The 19,258-nt window shown below is 37.6% G+C and overlaps 1 protein-coding gene across 2 annotated transcripts in view; it reads left to right on the forward strand.

Annotated features, from left to right (window-relative positions):
- Positions 1–19,258, forward strand: part of TUBGCP5 (tubulin gamma complex component 5) — a 107,578-nt gene that overhangs the window by 34,565 nt on the left and 53,755 nt on the right. The window contains exons 8-9 of one of the 2 annotated variants that reach the window (XM_082735991.1): positions 11,732–11,849; positions 12,620–12,709. In XM_082735991.1, the coding sequence (XP_082592117.1) occupies positions 11,732–11,849; positions 12,620–12,709 (208 nt within the window). The remainder of the gene's footprint in view (positions 1–11,731; positions 11,850–12,619; positions 12,710–19,258) is intronic. The other variant, XM_082735992.1, reaches the window with a different exon arrangement.

The raw sequence follows: 19,258 nt of genomic DNA on the forward strand, positions 1-19,258 counted from the left end.
TCTGTTTCAGTCTTGGTAGTTTATAAGCTTCCAGGGATGCATCCATTTCTTCCAGATTGCTTAATTTGTTGGCATATAGTTACTCATAATATGTTCCTAATATTGTTTCTGTATCCTTGGTGTTGGTCATGATCTCTCCCCTCTCATTCATGATTTTATTAATTTGGGTCATTTCTCTTTTCTTTTGGCTAAGTCTAGCCAGAGATTTATCAATCTTATTAACACTTTCAAAGAACCAGTTTCTAGTTTTGTTGATCTTTTCTGTTTTTCTGGCTTCTGTTATATTGATTTCTGCTTTAATCATTATTATTTCTCTTCTCCTACTTGGTTTAGGCTTTATTTGCTGTTCTTTCCCTAGGTCCTTTAGGTATAAGGTTAGCTGTGCACTTGGGATTTTTCTAACTTTTTGAAAGAGGTTTGGACAGCTATGTACTTTCCTCTTAGGATCACTTTTGCAGTATCCCACAGGTTTTGAACCAATAAGTTTTCATTCTCATTAGTTTCAATGAATTGCTTAAGTTCTTTAAGTTCTGGTTGACCTTTTTGTTCTTTAGTAGGATGGTCTTTAGGCTCCAGGTGTTTGCGTTCCTTCTAAATTTCTTCTTGAGTTCCAGTTTCAAAGCACCGTGGTTTGAAAATATGCAGGGAATAATCTCGGTTTTTTGCCTTTTGGTATCAGTTGAGACCTGATTTGTGACCCAGTATGTGGTCTGTTCTGGAGAAATTTCCCTGTGCACTTTAGAAGAATGTATGTTCTGTTGTTTTAGGATGGAATGTTCTGTATGTGTGTGTGAAGTCCCATCTTGTCCAATGTCTCTTTCAAAGTTCTTGTTTCTTTATTGATCTGCTTGAACGATCTGTCCATTGCTGTGAGTGGGATGTTGAAGTCCCTTAGTATTAATGTATTATTATCAATATGTTTCTTTTCTTTGGTTATTAATTGGTTTATATAATTGGCTGCTCCCACGTTGGGGGCATAGATATTTACAATAATTAGATCATCTTGTTGGATAGACCCTTTAAGTAGGACACAGTGGCCCTCTACTCTCTTACTACATTCTTTAGTTTGAAATCTTATTTGTCTGATAGGAGGATTATTATCCCAGCTTTCTTTTGAGGTCCATTAGCATGGTAAATGGTTCTGCATCCTCTCACTTTCAATCTAGAGGTGTCTTTAGGTTCAAAATGTGTCTCTTATAGACACATATTGATGGGTCCTGCCTTTTATCCAGTCTGATATCTGGGGCGGGTTTATTATTATTATTGGAGCATTCAGTCCATTTTCAATTTAGACTAACTGTTGGATATTTATTTAGTGCTATTGTATTGCCTGTAAAGTACCTGTTTTGTAGATTGTCTCTGACACTTTCTGGTCTATATTACTTTTGTTGTCTCTCTTTGCTTATAGTATTGCCCTTAATATTTCTTGTGGGGCTGTCTTGATGGTCCTATATTCTTCCAGTTTCTTTCTGTTGGGGAAACTCTTTATCTCTCCTTCCATTCTAAATGATACCCTTGTTGAATAAAGTATCCTTGGCTGTTATTTCTTCTCATTTAATACCCTGTATATGTGTTGCCAGTCCTTTCTGGCCTGCCAGGTTTTTGTGGATAGGTCTGATGTTATTCTGATGTCCTCCCTCCATATGTGAGAAATCTCTTCCCCTAGCTGCTCTCAGGATAGTTTCCCTGGCTCTAAGATTTGCAAGCTTCACTAACATATATCAGGGTGTTGATCTATTTTTACTGATTTTGGCAGGGGTCCTTTCTGCCTCTTGGATGTGAACCCTTGTTTCCTTCCCCAGAGTAGGGACGTTCTCAGATGTAATCAGCTCAAATAGACCTAGCCCTCTCCACCCGCTCTTGGATCCCGATGACCTTGATATTGGTTCTTCTCAATGTATCATTAAATTCTCTTAAGTTTCTCTTCAGGTGCTATGAGTTGTTTTTCTCTCTTTTCTTCAATTTCCTTCCTTTCCATCAGTCTTTCTTCTAGATCCCTTATTCTCTCTTCTGCCCTACTTACCGTATCCATTAGAGTATCTGGTTTAGAGTACATCTCATTCATAGCATTTTTAAGTTTGCCTTGATTAAATCTCATTTCTGCCCTTAGAGAGTCTGTATTGTCATGTGTGCTTTTTTCAAGCCTAGCTATTAGCTTTATAATTACTATCCTGAATTCTGTCTCTGACATCGTGCTTATATCCATATCCATTAGCTCTGTGGCAGAGGACATTGTCTCTGGTTCTTTTCTTTGTTGAGAGTTCCTCCTCCCTGTCATTCTGTTGAAGGGATGGTTGAGTGAATGAACAGCGTCCAAAATATCAACCATGACCCAAACAAAATGCACCCTAGAAAAAAATTCAAAGTGGTCAGAAACTATCACAGAGCCCCATAACCAAGATGATCCAAAACAAAACAAAACAAAACCAAAAAAAAAAAGGAGGGAGGAAACTGGAAACTATAATCTCTTGGGGGGACAAAGCAGAGTGATCTGCCTGTTCTTGATTAATTTTTGGTCTCTGTGCTAGAAGACACTGTATCCCAAAATTGCAAAGAAATTATATATATATATATATATATATATATATATATATATATATATATATATATATCAAGATAAAATTGAATAGAGTGGACTTGTATGTGGAATAAATCTATAAAACATAGATGTGGTGGGGGAGTTAAAAAGTACTTAAAAACATAAGTTGGGAAATAATCTATATGAAACCAGAAGAGGGTAAAAAAGTGGGGGGAGGGAACTAAAAAGAAAAACTAAAAAAAATGTAAAATCTAGCCTCAAGTACAAATGAGTCATGAGGGAATACTTGAAGCTCTATATATTATTTTCTCATGGCACTGGAGTTTTACAGTCCTGTGGGAAATAAGCTTGTCATTCATCTGTTCTTCCAGTGTATCTTTTGGGGGAGGGGCCTGCTGCTCTTGGGGGAGGGGCCTGCTGCTCAGCTGCTCTGTGTCTTTGCGTGGATGGAGTTGCCCCACCCCTTGTCAAGGGGATGGGCTGTCTGTGTGGCTTCTGTTCCCTGGCAGCTTTCCACTCCTCTTTAGAGAGTCAGAGAAAATATGGTCATGCAGGAGTGTCTGGCCCAGAGCTGCAGGGTTTCCATCTCCTTTCTTCCAATAAAACTTCCAGGTCAAACAGTTTCCACATCTGTGTGTAACTGTCTCCATAGACTCGCGTTATTCACACCGCTGCATCTCTCCCCAGGGGAATTCCAGGGAACCATGAATGTCTGTGTGCTTTGTATCTTTGCAGTTGCAAGCAGCTGTGGGCTTGTACATGCAGCTCTCTTCCGCAGCTCCCAGGTCATGGTTGGGTGCTGCCCCAGTGTCCTTTTGGGGCCACACCAACCTGTTGCCCTATTGTGGGTGCAAGCCATTTCATATCTCCCTTAGGATATTAAATAGCCTGAACCTTCTAGTCCTTTTCAGGGTGCTCAGGCAGAGAGTGGTCTCCCTACCAACCCGGCTCACAGTTTATGGTGACCAGACTAAGAGTCCCTTCTGGGCTCACTGACCATAACCAGTCTCCCTGCTCCACTGCTTGGATACTCTATCAGTTCAGGCACCCCATTCTTTCTGAGGCTCCTGGGATCCCGAGACCACAGTGATCCACTTAGAATTCTGCCCTGTTCTTCATACCCTGTGCCCTTTTCAGAAAGGGATATCACTGGAGCAGATTTCTAAGGGTCCTGATTTTGTGCTCTCGTGTTTTATCATTTTCTGGTGACCCAGTTTATGGAGGCTCCCTCCCCGCTGTTTATCTTCCATTTCCTCCCAAAAATTCAAGGTTCTATACCTCCTACCATGCAAAAAGTGGTTTCTCTGCTTGTACAGATTCAGATAAATATATATCTCAGGTTGAATTTATATGTGTTCAGAATGGTTTGAAAGATACCCAGCTAAATTTGAGGGATTAGATGAGACAAGGTCCCCTACTCTGTCAACATCTTGCCTCTTCATTTATTAGTTCTAATAGTTTTCTTTTGGTGGAGCCTTCAGGGTTTTCAATATATGGTATCATATCTGCAAATAGTGACAATTTTACTTCTTCCTCACCAATTTGGATGACTTTTAGCTCTCTCTCTTCTGGTTGCTATGGCTAGGACTTCCAGTATTATGTTGAATAAAAGGGGCAAGTCTTGTTCCTTATTTTAGAGGAAACGCTTTCAGGAAATGGCAAGAGGAAATGGCAAGATTTCATTTCTTTTGATGGCTGCATAGTATTCCATTGTGTATATATAACACATCTTCTTGATCCATTCATCTGTTGATGGACATCTAGGTTCTTTCCATAGTTTGGCTATTGTGGACATTACTGCTATAAACATTCAGGTGCACGTGCCCCTTCAGATCACTACATTTGTATCTTTAGGGTAAATACCAAGTAGTGCAATTGCTGGGTCATAGGGTAGTTCTATTTTCAACATTTTGAGGAACCTCCATGCTGTTTTCCAGAGTGGTTGCCCCAGCGTGCATTCCCACCAACAGTGTAGGAGGGTTCCCCTTTCTCCACATCCTTGCCAGCATCTGTCATTTCCTGACTTGTTAATTTTAGCCATTCTGACTGGTGTGAGGTGATAACTCATTGTGGTTTTAATTTGTATTTCCCTAATGCCAAGTGATAAGGAACACTTTTTCATGTGTCTGTTGGCCATCTGGATGTCTTCTTTGGAGATGTTACTTCAGCTGATGTTACTTGTGGGGTTTTTTTATATCCAGCCTTTATTATGTTGAGGTATGCTCTCTCTAAACTACTTTATTGAGAATTTTTATTATGAATGGATGTTGAATTTTGTCACATGCTTTTTCTGCTTCCACTGAGATGATCATATGAGTTTTATCCTTCATTTTGTTAATGTGTATCATGTGGATTGATTTGCAAATATGTATCCATGCCTGAATTTCTGGGAAAAAATCTACTTGATGGTGGTGGGTGATCCTCTTAATGTATGCTGAATTTACCTTGCTAGTATTTTGATGAGGATTTTTGCATTTGTGTTCATCAGGGATGTTGGCCTGTAATTTTGCTTTATAGTGTCTTTATCTGGTTTTGGTATCAGGGTAATACTGGCCTCATGGAATGTATTTGGTTTCATTTTTTTTTTTCTATTTTGAAATAGTTTGAAAAGAATAATTATTCACTATTCTTTAAATGTTTGGTAAAATTACCTGGTAATTAGTTACCTAGTTATCTAGAAGTTATCTGGTACTAGACCTCTATTTATTGGGAGTTTTTGTATTACTGATTTAATTTTGTTACTAGTAATTAGTCCATCCAGATTTTCTATTTCTTCCTTATTCAGTGTTGGAAAATTGTATGTTTCTAGGAATTTATTCATTTCTTCTAGGTTGTCCAGTTGGTTGGCATATAGTTGGCTTTTTTTTTAAGAATTTTATTTATTTATTCATGAGAGAAAGAGAGAGGCAGAGGGAGAAGCAGGCTCTTCACTGAGCAGAGAACCTGATGCAGGACTTGATCCCAGGACCCCAGGATCATGACCTGAGCCGAAGGCAGACACTTAACCACTGAGCCACCAAGGCGCCTGGCATATAATTTTTCTTAGTAGTCTCTTATAATTCTTTGTAGTTGTGTTTTGATTGTAACTTCTCTTTCATTTCTGATTTTATTAATTTAAATTGTTTCTTCACTTTTTTTTTTTTTTTTTTTTGAGGATTCTGGCTGAAGGTTTATTGGTTTATCTTTTCAAAAACCAGCTTCTAATTTCATTAATCTTTTCTGTTGTTTTTTTAGTCTCTATTTCACTTATTTCTGTTGTGATTTTTATTAGTGCTACTAACTGGGTTATATTTGTTCTTGGGTTTTTGTTTTGTTTTGTTTTTAGTTCTTTAAATATAAGGTTCAATTGCTTATTTGAGATTTCCCTTTTTTCTTTAGCAAAGCCTGTACCATTATAAACTTCCCTCAGAGAACTACTTTTATGACATCCCACAGATTTTGAACTTTTATGTTTCCATTTTCTTTGTCTGCATGTATTTTTTAATTTTCTCCTTGATCTCTTCATTGATCCATTGCTTGTATAACTACATGTTGTTTAGCCTGCATATGTGTGCGGGGTGTTTTTCCAGTTTTCTTATAATTAATTTCTGGTTTCATACCATTGTGCTCAGAAAAGATACTTGATATGATTTCCATCTTAAATTTATTGAGACTTTTTTTGTGGCCTGACATGTAATCTGTCCTAGAGAATGTTCCATGTACCCTCAAGAAGAAAGTATATTTTGCTGAAATGTTCTGCATGCATCTATTAAGTTCATCTGATCTGTTGTGTGGTTCAAAGCTGCCGTTTCCATATTGATTTTTTGTCTGAATGATCTGTCCATTGATGTAAATATGGTGTTAAAGTCTCCTACTGTTATTGTATTATTGTCAGTTTCTCCCTTTATGTATGTTAATATTTGCTTTATATTATGTGCATAAATATGTGTAATTGTTAAGTCCTTTTGTTAGCAATTGATCCCTTTATCATTACATCGTGCCCTTTGTCTCTTATTACAGAATCTGTTTAAAAGTGTTTTCCTTCGTGTACATATTGCTGCCCCAGCTTTTTTCCTTTTCTTTTTTTTTTTTCTTTTTGTCTTTTGCCCTTTGTCTTACATTTACATGGATATTTTTTTCATCCTCTCATTTTTGGTAGTCTGAATATGTCTTAGGATCTGAAGTGAATCTCTTATAGGCAGCATATAGATGGGTCTTGTTTTTTATCCACTCAATTATCCTGTGTTGTTTTTTTTTTTTTTTTTTTTTAGAAACAGACTCTTTAAGATTTTATTAATTTATTTGTCAGAGAGAGAGAGCAAGCGAGCACAGGCAGACAGAGTGGCAGAGGGAGAAACAGGCTCCCTACAGAACAGGGAGCCCGATGTGGGACTCGACCCCAGGACGCTGGGATCATGACCTGAGCCGAAGGCAGCTGCTTAACGAACTGAGCCACCCAGGCGTCCCTATCCTGTGTTTTTTTTTTATAAGATTTTTTTTTTTATGTATTTGACAGAGAGAAATCACAAGTAGATGGAGAGGCAGGCAGAGAGAGAGAGAGAGGGAAGCAGGCTCCCCGCCGAGCAGAGAGCCCGATGCGGGACTCGATCCCAGGACCCTGAGATCATGACCCGAGCTGAAGGCAGCGGCTTAACCCACTGAGCCACCCAGGAGCCCCACCTATCCTGTGTTTTTTGATTGGAGTATTGACTCCATTTTCATTTGAAGTAATTACTGACATGTATATAGGTATATACAAAATGATATTGCCATTTTGTCAATTGTTTTGTTTGTTCTTGTGGTTCTTTCCTGTTCCTTTCCTCTCTTGCTGTCTTCCCTCATGACTGATGTCTTTCTTTAGTTTTATGAAAGTTGGATTTTTTTGTGTGTATATCTTTTTTTTTTTTTTTTTTTTTTTTTGGTTTTTGGTTACCATGAGGTTCATATATAACATCCTAGGTATATAACATTTTGTACTTAAATTGGTGGTTGCTTAAGTTTGAACACATTTGAAAGGCACATTTTTACTCCTTAATGTTTTATATATGTCATATTTTACATCTTTTTATTTTATGAGTCCTTAACTAATTTTTATGTAGTTTACTACTTTTGTCTTTTCAACTTTCATACTAGCTTTATAAATGATTGATCTACCAACTTTATTGTTTGCTAGTGAAATTGTTTTCCTTTCATAATTTTCTTCTACTCATAGGCCAGTTTAGTCATGATGAACTACTTAACTTTTGTTTTAGATAATATCTCTCATCAATTCTGAATGATAATCTTGCTCGGTAGAGTATTCTTGGCTGTATGTTTTTTTTTCTTTCAGCACTTGGAATATGAATATATATATATACATAATATGTTTTATATATATATATATATATATATATATATATATATATATATATATATATATATAAAGTAAAATGCCACTCTCTTATCTGTAAGGATTTTGCTGAAAAGTCAGCTGATAGTCTTATGGGGTTCCACTTATACAAAACTAGTTGTTTTTCTCTTAATGCTTTTAAGAGCCTCTCTTAATCTTTAATTTTTGACTTTTCCTTGTTATGTGACTTGGCATGATCCTCCTTGGGTTCATCTTTTTTGGGGTTCTCTGTGCATCTTGGACTTGGATGTCCATTTCCTTTTCCAGGTTAGGAAAGTTTTCAACTAGTATTTTTTCAAGGTGTTTTTTTTTTGCTCCTTTCCCTCTCTCTTCTCTTTCTGATTACTATAATATTAATGTTAGTATGCTTATTGTTTCAGTGGTATTTTAACCTATCCTTGGTGGGCTTTTTCTTAATTTTTTTTTTGTGTGTGTGCTGTTCAGCTTAGATACTTTACAGTATTCTGTATTCTAGGTAGCTGCTCCATTATTATATGTCCTCTAATCTGCTGCTGATACCTTCTAATATATATTTCATTTAAGTTATTGTATTCTTCAGCTCTGATTGGTTCTTTTTTATATTTTCTGCCTCTTTGTTGAAGTTCTGAGTTCCTCCAGTCCTCTCTCAAGTCCAGTGAGGCCCTTTATGATTATTACTTTCAACTCTATCAGCTAGATTGCGTATCTCTGTTTCATTTGGTTCTTTAGTCTTGTTCTCTCATTTACTTTTTTAAAGACTTATTTATTTTAGAGAGAGAGAGAATAGGAGGAGGAGGGGTAGAGGCAGAAGGAGAGAAGCAGACTCCCCACTGAGCATGGAGGCTGATGCAGGGCTCAGTCTTATGATCCTGAAATCACGACCTGAGCCAAAATCAAGAGTTGGACACTTAACTGACTGGGCCACCCAGGGGGCCCTTGTTCTTTCATTTTGAGCATATTTCTTTGTCTTCTCATTCTGTTTTACTTTCTGTGTTTGATTCTATGAGTAAGATGTAACAGTTACATCTCCCAGTCTGGGAGGTATGGCCAAGTGTAGGAATATCCCCTGCATGGACTGTGTATGCCTGGCAACTTAGGCTGGCTGGCTGGAGCTGTAGCAGGTACAGGCTAGGGGCATGAGGGCACTGTACATCAGGGACACCCTGATGGACAGGTGAATAGCCACAAACCTGGTTGCGCCACATAGGGGGTGTTATTTCAGAAAAGCTGCTTCTGGACCAGGCACAGACCAGGGAGTCCCTGAGGTGCTCCACATCAGGGCCATTTTGGCAAGAGGGTTGGAACTATAATCAGTGCGGGCTAGGGTTGTTCCATTACCTACCACACTGGGATAGCCTTACTGGGAGACTAAAGCTGGGATGGTACTGGCAGGGGTACCACCTTGGGTATGCAGCTGGAGTTGGTGTAGACTGGGTGCTCAAGACTCCCCAAGGCAACAGGCTACCTGAAACACCCAGACTCTGCTCCCGTCTGAATATCAAGGTGGAGAAGGAACATAAACAATGGTGTTCACCAGCACCTCTGATCTAGAGAGAGTTCTAGCTATTCCTCTGCTCTTTGGTGGACACTCTGAGGTAGTAAAAAGGTTTCCATCACTTCTAATGTAGTTGTCCTTTAATCTGCAGCTTTTTTCTGTGACCTAGGGTGGGCATCTCTTCTACTGATCCCTCGGTACTTTCACCCCCACTGCATTTCACAGCATCAAAGGTCAGATTCCTATCATTACTGTGTTTCTGTCTCTTCTACCCCTCTCTCCATGGTCCCTCATCTTTTGTTGTATAGGAGCTGTTCAGTCAGCCCTGTTCTTCAAGAGGAATTGCTCCATATACAGGTATACATTTGGTGTGTTTGTGGGAGGAAGGGAGTTCAGAGTCTTCCTACACTGCCATCTTGGACTTCTCTCCCATTAGGTTTTTAATATAAATGATGATTATCAGCTACAGTTTTGTCTTATGTAAATTCTTATATCTTGTATTTTCTTTGTGACACATTAATGGTGTCTGTTCTGGCCAGGCCTTTAGTCTGCAGAGGAAGCATCAGCAGTCAGAGCCATTTTCCTGGAATGGGTCTCAGTCTAAGAAGGTTGCACCTGAAATTCCTCTGTTAAGTGTGTTGGGTTTGTGTATAGGTTCTGGGTATGTGGTCTTTATCAAATTAAGATAATTTCCTTCTATTCCTCTTTTTCTAGGAGTCTTTAATCATAAATATTGAACTTTATCAAATGCTCTTTGTCTGTGAGATAATCCTATATATAATCTTTCTCTTTTGTTCTATTCCTACATAGATAGATTTTGATAGTGAATCATCCTGGAATTCCTGAGCTGAATTCACATAATGATTCTGTTACTTTTTACTACATTTTTAAAAAAATAAGCTCTATGTCCAATGTGGGGCTCAATCAAACTCAAGACCCTGAGATCAAGAGTCACGTGATGCACCAACTGAGGCACCCTGGTGCCCCTGGGTTAGCAATTTAATTTAGGATTTTCCATTTTTATTCTATGAACTATTTTTCTGTCTTTATCTGGTTTTAGAAGCAAGGTTATATTAGCCTTATAATATTAATAGATTATAATTCTTTAAAGCTTACTACCAGTCCTGAGGGTTTGGGAATTCTTGAGAATATCTTTGGTTACCATTTCAATTTCTTTCATGATTATTGAACTATTTGAATATACTGTTCATGTCTTCTTATTCATGGGGTCATTTAAAATTGAGTAATTTTTTTATTTATAGCCAATGATACTTAATTACATTTTTGTATGTGCATTTCTATATATAATTTGATATTTATATATAAAGGGCCTTTTTATTTTTTAACTTAAAGTTTGTTAGTTAACATACAGTGCAATATTAATTTCTGGGGTAGAATTCAGTGATTCATCACTTATACAACACCCAGTGCTCATCACAAGTGCCTTTTTTAATTCTCATCTAACCCATCCCCCACCAATTTCCCTCAACCCTCAGTTTGTTCTCTGTTATTAAGAGTCTCTTATGGCTTGTTTTCCTCCTTTTTTTTCTGTTTCCCCTTCCCATATGCTCATCTCTGTTCTTTTTTAAATTCCACATATGAGTGAGATCATATGGTATTTGTCTTTCTCTGACTTATTTCTCTTAGCATAATACACACTAGTTCCATCCACCTGCTGCTAATGGCAAGATTTCATCCTTTTTATGGCTAATATTCCATGTGTATAGATACCATATCTTCTTTATCCATCAGTTGATCAACATTTGGGTTGTCTCCATAGTTTGGCTGTTGTTGATAATGCTGCTATAAATGTCAGGGTGTGTTATATACCCCTTTGAATCTGTATTTTTATATACTGGTAAACACCTAGTAGTGCAAGTGCCAGATCGTAGGGTGGTTCTATTCTTAACTTTATGAGGAACCTCCAAACTGTTCTCCAGAGTGGCTATACCAGTTTGCATTCCTACCAACATTGCAAGAGGATTCCCCTTGTCTGTATCCTTGCCAACACCTGTTGTTTCTTCTTCTGTTGTTAATTTTGCCCCTTTCTGACAGGTATAATGTGGTATTCCATTATGGTTTTGATTTGTATTTCCCTGATGATGGTGATGTTGAGTATCTTTTCATGTGTCGATTAGCCATCTGGGTGTCTTATTTGAAAACATGTCTATTCATGTCTTCGGCCCATTTAGTAATGTATTATTTGTTCCATAGGTGTTGAGTTTGATAAGAAAAAGAGCCTTTCTCAATTGACTATTTGAATGGGGTCATAAATCCAGAATTGTGGCATAGTTGCTCAAGTGTTTTTTTGTTAATTCTTATAATTTAAACTCTTTAACTATCCTTCCAGTAGATGAGACAGATGGCCGAAGCTGGCTGGAACAGCATGTGGTTCATCAGTACTGGACAGCCAGATCCTCAAGGTTTCCTCATAGTTTACATTTGCACTCCAATTTAGCTGCTGTCTGGTAAGAAGCTAAGTTTTTCATTTAATGTGTTAAGAAGCTTTTATATTTTAATATTTGCTTTTGATTTATGATTTAAATAAAAAACTTCCCTGAAATTTAAAAAATTTTTTAGCAATTCTAATTTAACACATTTTCAGCTATTTATTTTTAAAATGAGATTATTATTTAATTATAGTCTGTTTTTTGATTTGTTACTTTCAAAGCTAATGGTTTGGTAGCTAATGAATTAGGTCACCTGTTTGAGATCTTTTTTAAAATCTAATGCACCTACTTAAAAATACAGTTAATCTTTTTCTAAAACAATACATAGTTTTAAACACTTGGCTAAATCAGCAAAGAATATAATAATTGGAATTATTCTGGGTTGCCTGGATGGCTCAGTTGGTTAAGCATCTGCCTTTACTTCCAGTCATGGTTCCAGCATGCTGGGATTGAGCCCCACATCAAGCTCCCTGCTCAGCAGAAAGCCTTCTTCTCCCTCTCTCCCCATCTCACCACCCCCACCCCCAGCTTATGCTTTCTCTACCTATTTCTCTCTCTCTGAAATAAATAAATATTATCTTTTTTAAAAAATTGGAATTGTTCTGAAAGTACTTCTCTGAGAATATTACGGTTGACATGTAGAAATGAGTGTGCAAGGGCATTTAAAACATATTATTATGTTTATTTGCTTATTGATTACTGGTTAAATTACCACTAAATGCATGTATTCCTTAATGCATTTTACTTCATGAGAAACCATTTTATTGACATTTGATCTTTGCTAATAGGGACCAACACTTGTATAGCAGTGACCTGTTATATGTTCCAGATGACAGAGTTTTTGTTACTGAGACACAGATTATTCGAGAAACCTTATGGTAAGACCTGTTAAGCTAATTACTAATATAGAAGACTTTCTTACTAAGAGGCAGAATTTTGTTTTTTTAAGGAAAAGTATTCATTTTTTAAGGAAAAGTATTCATAAAGTATTCACATACATACTAGAAATAGGCCATTGGGTTTAATCCAAAACTGTTTCTAATGGGCACCTAAAGCATAAAATGCGGGACTGAGAAAACCTAAACTTCAAAGTCAATTGTAGAGATTGTGAGAATTTGATATTTACTTCTTTTCTGTTTTAAATCATGTAGTATGCTATTTAATTAGGTTACACCATTATTATATTTTTAATTACTCAGTCCGACTGAGTAAACGGAAGACTCCTAGTTTGCTAGGCAGAGTATATCAGTGAGAGCCTGTGTCCTATACCTGGAAACCAGAAATCTATGAATTTACATTGTGGAGAAAAAAAATTTTTTTTAATTTAAATTGTGTTCACATAAAATGAAAATGAGAAATGCAGCATGTAGTGCTAGTACTACTAAGATTTCCAGATTCTGGTGCTCTCAACCACAAAGGATAATATTGACATTCTTTTTTTCTTTTTTTTTTTTCCCCCGATACTTCTGCAACTTCTGCAGCTTTATTTTTTTAATTCAGTTAGCCAACATATAGTACATACTTAGTTTCAGGTGTATTGTTCAGCAGTTCATCAGCTGCATGTATCACCCAGTGATCATCATATCACGTGCCCTCATTAATGCCCATCACTAAATCACCCCATCCTCCCACCCACCTTCCTTCCAGCAACCCTCAGTTTGCTTCTTACAGTCAAGAGTCTCTTATGGTTCTCCCTCTCTGATGACTTCCCATTCAGTTTTCGCTCCCCTACCCCATGATCCTCTATGATGTTTCCTGTACTCCACATATGAGTGAAACCACATGATAATTGTCTTTCTCTGACTCATTTCACTAGCATAATATCCTCCAGTTCATTCATGTTGATGTGAATAATGTGTTCATCCTTTCTTATGGCCAAGTAATATTCCATTGTATATACAAGCCACATCTCCTTTATCCATTATCCATTCAACTGTCGGGAGACATCTTGGCTCTTTCCACAGTTTGGCTATTGCTACCAGAACATTGGGGTGTAGGTGCCCCTTCTTTTTACTCCGTCTGTAACTTTGGGGTAAATACCCAGTAGTGCAGTTGCAGGGTTGTAGGGTAGTTCTGTTTTTTACATCCTGAGGAGATAAGGTATCATGTCATCTGTGGAGAGAGAGTTTGACTTCTTTGCCAGTTTGAATGCCTTTTATTACTTTTTGTTGTCTGACTGCTGAGGCTAGAATTTACAGTACTATGTTAAACAACAGTGGTGAGAGTGGACATCCCTCTCATGCTCCTGACCTTAGTGGAAAAGGTCTCAGTTTTTCCCCATTGAGAATGATACTCTCTGTAGGCTTTTCATAGATGGCATTTAAAATATTGAGGTATGTTCCTTCTATCCCTACACTGTGGAGAGTTTTATTCAAGAAAGCATGCTGTTAGTGGCATTGGTTTGGGGGACATTTATTTCATTTCTTTCAAAATAAAATATTTCTGAATTTAAGAAAAAAAAAAAGAAAGCATGCTGTATTTTGTCAAATGCTTTCTCTGATGCAATGTTTTCTCTGATCAATTGAATCATATGGCTCTTGTCCTTTCTTTTATTAATGTATCACATTGATTAATACCTGAATGTTGAACCACCCTTACAGCCAAGGAATAAATTCCACTTGGCTGTGGGGAATAATCCTTTTAATGTACTTTTGGTATTTGTTGAGAGTGTTAATAAGATTGATAAGCCTCTGGCCAGACTTATCCAAAAGAAAAGAGAAAGGACCCAAATTAATGAAATCATGGGTGAGAGGGGAGAGATCACAACCAACACCAAGGATACAGAAAAAATTGTTAGAAAATTTTTATCAGCAAGTGTATGCCAACAAATTAAGCTAGTATCTTGGTGAGTATGTTGGCATCCATGTTCATCAGGGACATTGGTCTGTAATTCTCTTTTTTGATAGGGTCTTTGCCTGGTTATGGAATCACAGTAATGCCGGCCTCATAGAACAAGAATAGGAGTTTTCCTTCCATTTCTGTTTTTTGAGACAGCTTCAAACGAATAGGTATTAATTTCTTCTATAAATATTTGGTAGAATTCCCCTGGGAAGCCATCTGGCCCTGGACACTTGTTTTTGTTTTTGTTTTTGTTTTTTTTTTTTTTTTTTTGGACGTTTTGTATTACTGCTTCAGTTTCCTTGCTGGTTATTGGTCTGTTTGGATTTTTCTTCTGTTTCAGTCTTGGTAGTTTATAAGCTTCCAGGAATGCATCCATTTCTTCCAGATTGCTTAATTTGTTGGCATATAGTTACTCATAATATGTTCCTAATATTGTTTCTGTATCCTTGATGTTGGTCATGATCTCTCCTCTCTCATTCATGATTTTATTAATTTGGGTCCTTTTTCTTTTCTTTTTGATAAGGAGCTAGGGGTTTATCAATCTTATTAATTCTTTCAAAGAACCAGATTCTTTCTAATCTGTTCTACTGTTCTTCTGGTTTCTATTTCATTAATTTCTTCTCTAATCTTTATTATTTCTCTTCCCCTGCTTGTTTGGGGCTTTATTTGCTGTTCTTTTTCCAGCTTCTTTAGGTTCAGGGTTAGCTTGTGTATTTGAGATTTTTCTAATTTTGTGAGAAAGGTTTATATTGCAGTGTTCTCTTAGGACCACATTTGCTATATCCCAGAAGTTTTGAACTGTTATTTTCATTTTCATACATTTTTATTAATTTTTTACATTGTTCTTTAATTTCCTGGTTGGCCCATTCATTCCTTAGTAGGATGCTCTTTAACCTCCAGTTGTATGCGTTCCACAAATTTCTGCTTGTGATTGAGTTTAAGGTTAAGGAATTGTGGTCTGAAAATATTAAGGAAATAATCCCAAACTTTTGGTATTGGTTGACACCTGATTTATGATCCTGTATATGATCTATTCTGGAGAATGTTTCGTGTGCACTCGAGAAGAATGCATTTTCTGTTACCTTAGAATGGAATTCTCTAAATACATCTGTGAAGTCAGTCTGGTCTATTATGTCTTTCAAAGCCCTTGTTTCATTGTTGATCTCTGCTTAGATGATCTGTCCATTACTGTGAGTGGGGTGTTAAAGTCCCCTTCCATTATTGTATTATTATCAATGTGTTTCTTTAATTTTGTTATTAGTTCGTTTATATTATTAGCTGCTTCCAAGTTAGGAGCATAAATATTTATAATTGTTAGATCTTAAAGGGTTGAAAAGACCCTTTAAGTATGATGTAGTAGGGACGCCTGGGTGGCTCAGTTGGTTAAGCGGCTGCCTTCGGCTCAGGTCATGATCCCAGCGTCCTGGGATCGAGTCCCACATCGGGCTCCTTGCTCCGCAGGGAGCCTGCTTCTCCCTCTGACTCTTCCTTCCACTCTGTCTGCCTGTGCTCGCTCTCATTCACTCTCTCTCTGACAAATAAATAAATAAAATCTTTAAAAAAAAAAAAAAAGTATGATGTAGTATACCTCTTTATCCCATACTACAGTCTTTTGCTTTAAAGTCTAATTTGTCTGATATGAGGATTGCTACCCCAGCTTTCTTTTGATGCCCATTAGAATGATAAATGGTTCTGTACCCCCTCATTTTCAATCTGAAGGTATCTTTAAGTCTAAAATGAGTCTCTTGTTGAAAGCATATCGATGGGTTTTTGCTTTTTTACCCAATCTGATACCCTGTGTCTTTTGATTGTAGCATTTAGCCCATTTACACTCAGAGTAATTGCTGAAAGATACAAACTTAGTGCCATTGTATTACCTGTAAAGTCCCTGTTTCTTTAGATTATCTCCATTTCTTTCTGGTCTTTTTACTTTGGGGCTCTCTCTTTGCTTACAGGAGCTGATTTAGTGGTTCCATGTTCTTTCAGTTTCTCTCTGTCCTGGAAGCTCTTTATCTCTTTCCATTCTGAGTGACAGCCTTCCTGGATAAAGTATTTTTGGCTGCATATTTTTCTCATTTAGCACCCTGAATACATCATGCCAGTCCCTTTTGGCCTGCCAGGTCTTTGTAGATAGGTCTGTTGCCAGCCTAATGTTCCTACCAGTGTATGTTAAAAATCCCTTGTCTTGAGCTGCTTTCAGGATTTTCTCTTTATCTCTGAAATTTGCAAGCTTCCCTTTACATGTTGGGGTGTTAATCTGTTTTTATTGATTTGGGGAGGGGCCCTCACTACCCCTTGGACTTGAATGCCTGTTTCCTTCCCCAAAGTAGGGAAGTTCTCAGCTATGATTTCTTCAAATATACCTTCTATCCCTCTTTTTAATTTTATTTCATTTTTTTCAGTGTTTCAAGATTCATTGTTTATGCACCACATCCAGTGCTCTATGCAATACGTTTCCTCCTCAATACCCACCACCAGGCTCACTTATCCCCCCCGCCACTGACTCCAAATCCCTCAGTTTGTTTCTCAGAGTCCACAGTCTCTCATGGTTCGTCTACCCCTCCAATTTACCCCAGTTTACTTTTCCTTTCATTCTCCTAATGTCCTCCTTTTTCTTTCTTTTCCCTCATGGACTCCAATAATTCTTTTTTGTTGTTCTTTGCTTTTTTCCCCTAAAATATCATTTATTGAGTACAAATTGCTTACATAGTATAATAAGAGCTCTTTACATGCTTTATAAATGTCTTAGAAACTAATAAGATCAAGTAAAACATTTATTTTTTTGTTTGTTAATCACTATACAGTACTTCATTTATTTTTGATGTAGTGTTCCATGAATCATTGTGTGCTCATTATAACATGTGCCTTCCTTAATACCCATCACCGGGCTACCCCATCCCTCCACCACCCTTTCCTCTGAAACCCTCGGATTGTTTCCCAGAGTCCATAGCCTCATGGTTTATCTCCCCCTCTGATTCCCCCTTTCGTTTTTCCCTACCTTCTCTTAATGTCCTCCATGCTATTCCTTACATGCCACATATGGGGACTTCAGTAATTCTAATATTATTTCATTTTATGGCATTGCTGATTTCTTGGTCCATTAGTTGTTTTTCCTCTCTTTTCCTTGGCTTCCTTCCTTTCTGTCAGCTTGTCTTCTATGTTACTTTTTCTTCTGCTTCATTTACCCTAGCTGTTAGAGCATCCAATTTAGACTGCATCACAGTTAGAGCATTTTTTATTTTGGCTTGATTAGATTTGATTTCTGCACTAAGATTCTCTTGTTTCTTTCATGCGATTTTCAAGCCTAGCTAGTAACTTCATAATTGTTATCCTGAATTCCATCTCTGCTGTCTTACTTACAGCCTTTTTCATTAGATCTGTAGTAGAGAGTATTATTACCTCTTGTTCTTTCTTTTGTTGTTAATTCCTCCTTCTAGTCATTTTGCCCAGAGAAGAATGAATGAATGAATGAATGAACAAAATAAAAAATCCCACAACCCAGTAAAATACACACTAGACAATTCCCAGGAGGTCAGAAACCAAAACCAAAAGAAAAAGAAGGAAAGAGAAGGGGCAGAGGAAGAGAGAATATAATCTCAGGGTGGACCAGAGAGGGTGATCCACTTGGTCCTGAATGTATTTTGGTCTGTGTGTTAGAAGACACTAGATCCCAAAATTGTAAAGAGAATTGTCTTACAGAGAGAACTTATATACATGAAAAATAGAAATGAATACAGTGAGCAGAACCCAAAGCTGAAGAATATATCTCAAAAAAGCAAATGCAAAAAAATGAAAGGTAAGGCTTAAAAACAAAGAGTTTGTAAAATAAGAAACTAGTTGAAAAGGGAAAAAATGGAAAATATTAAACTGAAAGATAAATGCATCATGAGAAAAAAACCTTAAATTCTAGGGGCGCCTGGGTGGCTCAGTGAGTTAAAGCCTCTGCCTTCAGCTCAGGTCATGATCTCAGAGTCCTGGGATCGAGCCCCGCATCGGGCTCTCTGCTCAGCGGGGAGCCTGCTTCCTCCTCTCTCTCTCTCTGCCTACTTGTGATCTCTGTCTGTCAAATAAATGAATAAAATCTTAAAAAAAAAAAAAACAAAAAAAACCTTAAATTCTATATACTATTTTACCCTACCACTGGAGTTCTACATTCCTGTTTCATCCATAAACTTGCTCTTCACCTGTTCTTCCAGCTGCTCCTCTGGGGGAGGGTCCTGCTGTGCTGATAGTCAGGTGTCTTTGCCTGGGTGGAATTTTACTGCCCCCTTACCAGGGGGCTGGTCTCAGTGTAAGCTGGTTCTCTGTGTGGCTTTTGTTCCCAGATGGCATTCCATTCACCTCTTTAGAGCATGAAAATAAAAATGGCCACACCCCCATCTGCAGCCCGAGAGCTGAAAAATTTCATTATGTGCCAAATTCTGCAGGCTTCTGCTATGTGTGCCCACACTGATCCTTCTGGGGGAAAGGCAGAGGGTTGCTGGGTCATTGTCCTTTGCAGGGCCCCCAAACGGAGAGCTGTCACCAGATTAGGCATTGGTTTGCAGTTTATGGTGAACTGAGCTGAGACACCCCCCCCCCCCCCG

This window comes from Mustela nivalis (assembly GCF_964662115.1).
Source record: "Mustela nivalis genome assembly, chromosome: 6".
In the NCBI taxonomy this organism is placed as follows: Eukaryota; Metazoa; Chordata; class Mammalia; order Carnivora; family Mustelidae; genus Mustela; species Mustela nivalis.